General features: G+C 38.0%; 1 protein-coding gene across 1 annotated transcript in view; it reads right to left on the bottom strand.

The window, feature by feature from the left end:
• The window catches only part of LOC111366678 (serine-threonine kinase receptor-associated protein-like), a 9,586-nt gene extending 8,747 nt beyond the window's left edge, over positions 1-839 (bottom strand). The window contains exon 1 of the mRNA XM_022987384.1: positions 164-839. Within this exon, the coding sequence (XP_022843152.1) occupies positions 164-281 (118 nt within the window). The 5' untranslated portion in view covers positions 282-839. The remainder of the gene's footprint in view (positions 1-163) is intronic.
• Between the last annotated feature and the right edge of the window lie 6,489 nt (positions 840-7,328).

Here is a 7,328-nt window from a genome sequence, read left to right as displayed (position 1 = left end):
AAAAATCCTTAAAACAGTACTCAATCATAAACATCAGTTGAAGTTGCCAAGAAAATACATATAAAACCCATAAAATAATATACATCACATATCGACGCCCAAAAACAAAAAAAAAAAATTAAAAATTAAAAATTAAAAAAATTAAAAATTAAAAAAAAAAAACCTTTGCTAGCACTGACAAGGAAAAATCCATCAGGAGTGATCGGGCTGTAGAACAAATCAACAACCGGCCGAGAATGCCCATGGCAAACTAGCGGCACAACAACCTTCTTCTTATCCATTCCTCACCGTTTCCAAACCTAGACTAATAAAAAAATTTCCAAACCCAGACTAATAAAAAAAGGCAATTACTTTTTATACAATGAACGCAAAAATTATCAAAATCAAGAATCAAAGAACCCTGATCGCCGATCCCCAAAATCAAGCACCCAAAAATAAATGACACTTGACACCTAAAATACGGGCAGTTGTCTGATTTTTCAGATCAATTCTTTTTGAAGTATGAAATAGTACAGAACAAGAAATTTCTATTTCTACAGATCAGATATACATCAAAGCTGTATGTATAGACAAATATGTCTATATATTGGCGGCAATGAACACAGGTGGGAAACCCTAGTTATAATTATGATCGACGCGGATCCACACCTCCTAACCCCAGAATAGATCAATTTTTAATTTTTTTTGGTAAAATATTAGAACATTATATTAATTAAAACACTAAGAAAATGTATAAAACTCCATAGCTACAAATACAAAAACAAAAAACCGAAGTATAGGGCTAGGCGCAGGGAAGCCGAAGCGGCATTTCTTGGTTTATTTATAGGGAAGAATTTCTCGATTTTTCCATTTTTGTGCTGTTTTTGTAATTACTTTAAATTTTATAAATTTCACACTTTTGGATTTGCAAAGATAGTCCCCGATCTTGTAGAAAGTTTCCCTTCTCTTTTTGAAAGGTGATCAAAGTAAATCATGTAAATTATTATGAAAGAACATGTTTGCTTTAACAAATCAAGAGCATGAACGCTATGCATAGTGCATGCTATATTTGCACGATCTGATATGTAGTTATTGTATTCTTGTCGTATCTTGAACTCGATAGTTACTAAAAGTATGGTACTCACAACTTATTGACAACTTCTCAACTAATTTGTTCCTTCGTTCTTTCAATTCTATAATAATTAAAAATTACAATTGTCATGTATGTTTTAGATTGCATAAAAATTTGTTGGTCTTTGAATTAGGGTATAAATTCAATTTGGTCACTCGTCTTCTTCATTTACAATTCCTCAAAATGTTCATTGAAATTCATGTTTGGATTCAGATTACTATGTTTGTCTTCGTCATCACAACCAATAGAATTGATGGCGTGATTATCAAGTTTTTTGCTTTTATTCGTTTTTGGCAAAAATATAAAAGAACAAAGAAAGATCAAAAGATGAAATGGAAAGAGAAAAAATACACACCCTCATCAACCTCAATCATCACAACCGTCACCAATCCAGTCGGTAGAGTCACCACTCAAAGCCCCAAGTAATGTTGCTCAAAGTATTGCAAAGCAAGGCAAAACTAACCTCTTTTTTCAGGAAGCAGATTACACGATGCAACTACAAATACGCAAAGGTAAAAAGTAATATATTTGAAATGGAATACACAAAGAAGGTGAAGTGGATAAAGGAAATCTCGCAGCAACATATATTGGGAGTCTATTAGCTCATTGATTTTCCCTTTCAAGTTGTTAATATATTTGAAAGAGCAACAATATTTTGTTACTCAATTTTCTTGACAAATTAGCTAATTAGGATATTAGCATATGTTATTGGATAACAATTGCTACATGCTAACACATGTTAAATGATGATGCATCATACAATTTTTTTAAGCTCCAAAACATTGCTTGCTTTAGACGAGTAATAGTACCATACTTCATTCATTTTTCGAGGTATTACCTTAATGGTTGTCTGTCGAAAACAACCACCAACTTACTAATCGTCACATGGGTGAACACAGGTGTTGTCGCAATGCAACAAAATGCGTGGGCTCTAGATGTCATACCTAGGTTGCTCAAAAAGAACTTGTAACAAGTTCCAAATAGAATGAAGGAGACCACATACAAGCACATGATATGACATGAATTTGTCGAAGGATATGTGATGTAGTTATGACTTCTGGCATTAAAATAGATGTATGTTGCCTTAATGGGTAACAAAAATCCATTCAATGATCCATTCAAGTTCGTGGTGCAAAGATTCATCATGTCTATCATATTTTGCTTAAGAAGCAAGTACGGGAAAGGAATGCCATTGGTTAGTCGGAGTCAATAGCAGTTTTGACAGGCCAAGTTTTTATGCGAAGATGCATGTATTTTATGCATTTATATAGACTTTTAAACTTGCATAATATTGATGAATTAAGAGAATTTCTAGTTAATTTAGTATATGTGTTGACACACAAAAAGTTTAACCCAAGTCGAATAGCCCAAGGAATGAAGCCTAACTGGAAGATCCCCAAAAAATCAAATAGCACAAAGAACGAATCAATCAGGCAATGCAGGATAAAGGCCCAAATAGGGAAGCCCATGAACGCGGTAATACCATCGCCCAAGATTTGAGCGAATGAATTGTCATGCAGTCGCCCAGAGCTGTGACCCTTCTTTCGTCCAAACATTCGAGTCGCCCAGCATCTTAGCAAACATAAGATGTTATGGTTACCCAAAAGTGTAGTTAATAAAGCAGTTATTAGGTAGTCCTACCATGTCCCACGATTCAAGGAATTCAATTGAAGACGGTTGAACGACAAAAGTAATGGCAGCAGTTAGAGAAGGCAGTTTCATGACAAGTTGGCCACTACAAGGAATGTGGGTAGTTATAGAGCGATCAAACAGTTTTTAAGCGGTTGATTATGAAGAGATCATGCAGGCAGTATAAAAGGAAGAAAAGACATAGAGTAAAGGACCCCGAATCAAACGCTCTCAAACAGAGAATATGTAACTTTCAATTTCTTAGTTTAAATTTAAACACTTCTTTTACAGTAACTCGTGTGTTTGCGCCCCTTGAAGGCATTCTGTTTTTATTTTTCAATTGTAAAGTCATCGCCAATAAAAATACCCCTTTTTGGGACTTTGTCTCAAGAGGTTTATCCCTTACACAATCGTCTGATCCCTTTTTAATTGTTAGAGACTAACTCGCGCGAAACAATTTGGCACGTCCAGTGGGACAGTGGTGTTTGGTATTGAAGATACAAAAGGTGAAACAATATGTTTCAGAGATCCGATAAGGAAGCAGCAAGTCAGAGAGGAGTCCAGTCCGTGATCGAGCGATATGAGGAGCAACATAACGCTCCACGAACAGATGGACAGAGTCAAAGCAATAACAGTCGTTACAAATCAATGGCAGAGTTGAGTCCTCAAACTATGCGTGCGCTACTTGGAGAACTCACACAAGATGTCGTTGAATAGGTAAATCTTCGAAATATTCATAATATAGAAAGATTTACCCAGAATGGGAATGCACATTATGATAACATGGCCAAACAACTGAATACTTTGAATGAAATAATGAATAAGTTAGTAGGCCAAATTTGTCAACCAGTTATGCCTCTTGCAAACCATTTTCAAACTAGGACAATTGTGGGACATAATCCCCCAGTCCTAAATCCAAGTCAAGGGGTAGAACCACATTTCGGTCCCTCTACTTCAAACCAAGGGGATGGTGTAATGCTAAATCAGAATAATGGTAGTGGTACGCCTAACTTGGGGGTAATCCAAATGTAAGAGATAATGTCCTAAATAACGGGCAGAATACCCCACGTGTTAATGAGGGAATAAATGTTCAAGCTAATGGTTAACTTTATTCCTAATCAAAGACCAAATATCAGGCCTCAAGCAAATCAACCGGTCAACCAACCTATAGGGATTCCATATGACCCCAACGTCATGTTGAGGAATCAGATTATGGGAATCGTACAGGACCAGATGGCTTTTGGGGTACGTTCTGTCATTAGGCCGACTTACACAAAGCCATATTCTGATTGGATAGACCAAGCATATCCATGGCCTAGAGGGTACAAAGTGCCAGAATTCTCACTGTTTACCAGTTTAGGGGAGGTGTCCACTCTAGAACACATAGGACGATTCACACTGCAAAGTGGTGATGTAACTGATTATCATAAAATGAGGCTTTTCCCTAGTTCATTAGCAGGAGTAGCTTTCTCCTGATTCATTAATTTGCCAGCGAATTCTGTTCAAACATGGCAACAATTGGAACAATTATTCCACGCTCAGTTTTATAAGATTGAGTCTGAAGTTACTTTGGCCGATTTGGCGAACCTACGTCAAATGCCAAACGAATAGGCAGAAGGTTTCCTCCAAAGGTTCAAGACAGCAAGAAGTAAGTTTTTTATATCTCTGTCCGAAAAAGAGTTTGTCAAAATCGCTCAAGGTTGTTTGAGCTTTGATTTAAAAAAGAAATTCCAAGACAAGGAATTTCCTGACCTTTTCCAATTGAGCGTGAACGTGATTAGGTATGAACGATTGATAAGAGAAGAAGAGCAGATAAAAAATTCTAGCAAGGGGACTTATTATAGAGACCCAAAATTTGATGTTCATACCATCAATAACGAGTCATACGATCAGACCGAAATGTGTTTGGCCGAATTAGTCAAAGGAGACACGTATACTTGTCCCATAATGGCTAAGCCTAGACCATCGGGCAAGGATGAGCCTATGAAAGATGAAAATATAAAAGCTAGAACGTTCTCGTTCGATGTAATCAAAACTAACCTTATATTTGATAAATTATATAAGGATAAGTAGATAAAGCTGAGCGATAAGCATAAATTGCCAAACTTTGAACAAATTAAGTGCAAAAAATATTGTAAGTGGCATAATGCATGGTCACATTTGACTAACAATTGCTTGGTTTTTCGTCATGTGTTACAGGATGCTATTGAATCAGGACGAATTACGTTCGATGATAAGAAGAAGATGGCGGTGGATGAAAATCCTTTTCCACAGCCACTTGGAGTGAATATGGTGACTTCTGATTTCAAAAACAAGTTGCCAAAATTCAAATTGGTTATAGATGATGGAGAAGAAGACACTGGACAACATCCCAGTGTCTTTGAGCATATTAAAGGGAAAGAGCCAAAGAAGGATGAAGACGTCTTGCGTGCAAGATGTAAAAGAGAAGTGAGTAGGAATATGGAGAAACCAGGGATATGGCAGCATCCCTATCGCCCTACTCTCCTCCCAAACGCTCAGCCTGGTAGAGGGCGAGGTACATCGTTCTACAAGGGACCGTCTTTTGAGAGGCAGTTCAGGCTAATAGTTAATGGGAGAACATTCAGGCCGCAACCTCGCCAACCAAATGTATGGAATTCGTTCCAGTATAATGCAGGAAAGGCAATACCCTTCGACGAGATGACTAGAACCCAACAAAGGCGTTTCCAACAAAATTATGGGCGAATGATGAGGCAACAACAGAGAGTGCCACGTCCTAAGGCGCCTAAACTACTCAAGGTAGCCAATCAAAATGTTCTCAAAGATAGTGAAGAGACCGGTACAGATGAATCAATGAAAGATTTGCTAGAAACTTCTTCTGGGAGATCGAAGTTTGAGCGAGAAAGAAAAGATGGAAAAGATCCAGATCAGACCCTTACTATTCAGTTCGGTACGTTACCTCCTATTGTGGCTAATAACTATTTACTAGCCAATGAGTTTAAGAATAAAGAGAAAGAAGAAGAAGAAAAAGAGGATAACGAAGGAAAATCATGCATACTGGAATATGAAGAAGGCCAGACTTCTAGAGCGGCCTACATGGTGAGGAAGATGATGGTATAACAGACATTGAAGATGAAATCGATCTGGAAGCAGAAAGGAGAAGAAGAGGAGTATCGTACAATATTCTGTTGAAGCAACTACATCGAGAGGGAGTTCGTGAAGTAGACTTATTGGGAGAACCATCTAGGCCTTCTTTCAATTTTTACGTGCTGTACGGGACGCACAAAAGGAAGAAGAGAGTGCCTCGTTCTAAAAAGTATGGATCACCTCCAAGAATAATGTCTCCTCCCACAGGTTGGATAATTGTAGAGGAAGCATCAGAAAACAGTAAAAAGGGAATTCAGGAGACAGAGGCTCAGTGCGATATGCTGCATGTTGACTTATCACAAAAGGATAACTCAACAGAGGACAAGCAGGAAGTAGAAATAGAGGCTACCGAAAAGGTTATTTTTAAACGACCAGCCATGAAATTGACTAAACACTTGAGGCCGTTGTACGTTAAAGCTCTAGTTAACGACATACATGTGGCAAAAGTGCTTGTCGATAATGGAGCAGCTATAAACACCATTCCATCTAGGATGATGAGGAAATTTGCAAAGACAGAAGGGGATATGATTCCAACAGAAGTCATCCTTACAAGTTTCAATGGAGGAGCAACTGCAGTTAAGGGAGTTATGCCATTGGACATAACTATAGGTACGACTACTAGGATCACAGTCTTCTTTGTAATAGATGGTCCTACTAGTTACAATGTGTTACTAGGAAGAGATTGGATACACGAAAGTCGCTGTATACCCTCATCGCTCCATCAATGCCTGGTTTTTTGGAATAACAAGGGTGAAGCAGAGGTGGTGCAGGCCAATCATAGGCCTTTTGTCGCAGAAGCAAACTTAGTGGAAAAGTTCATGTACGAAGGAAACTATGGACCTGTCAGGGTAGTACGAGATGGGGAAGAAACTCAAATTGTCGCGCAGAGCGAAGAGCCATTTTCAGTGGACGCACTCACTGAAATGTTCAGTCGGATGAGGCCAAATATAGTGGCCCTAGAAGAGCCAATAATTGGCAAAAGAATAATTAAGGAGTCTTGAATAAGTTCTAAGCAACAAGAGCAAATGGCCGATATTCAGGCCTTCAAAGCCAAATTAATGGCTTTCAATAAAGAATGCAAAGACACGACGAAAGAAGAAGCAGCCCGAAAACGCTGAAAGACAAATTAGCAATATTCGAATTGGAACAAAGTATTGGCCAAGAAGTCAACAAAGTGGATTGTTTAGAAGAAGAAGTGCTTACAAGGGAGCTAGACGATGAAGTAATGTGGATCATCAAGCCTGGATACGCTCAAGTGCAAGACCCTCTGATTAAAGTAAATATTGACAATGAAGGAGAAGATCGTACAACATTCATTAGACAGATGCTCGATCAAGAGGTTAGTGATAAATTAGTCGCTTTGTTAAAGGAGTATAAAGATTGTTTTGCATGGGAATATGAACAAATGCCTGATTTAGATAGAGACTTAGTGGAACATAGATTACCAACTAAGCCTAATTTT

Source organism: Olea europaea, chromosome 18 (assembly GCF_002742605.1).
Source record: "Olea europaea var. sylvestris chromosome 18, O_europaea_v1, whole genome shotgun sequence".
NCBI classification, from domain to species: domain Eukaryota; kingdom Viridiplantae; phylum Streptophyta; class Magnoliopsida; order Lamiales; family Oleaceae; genus Olea; species Olea europaea.
Note: the sequence above shows the minus strand (reverse complement) of the source record. Positions and strands in the feature narration are given on the sequence as shown.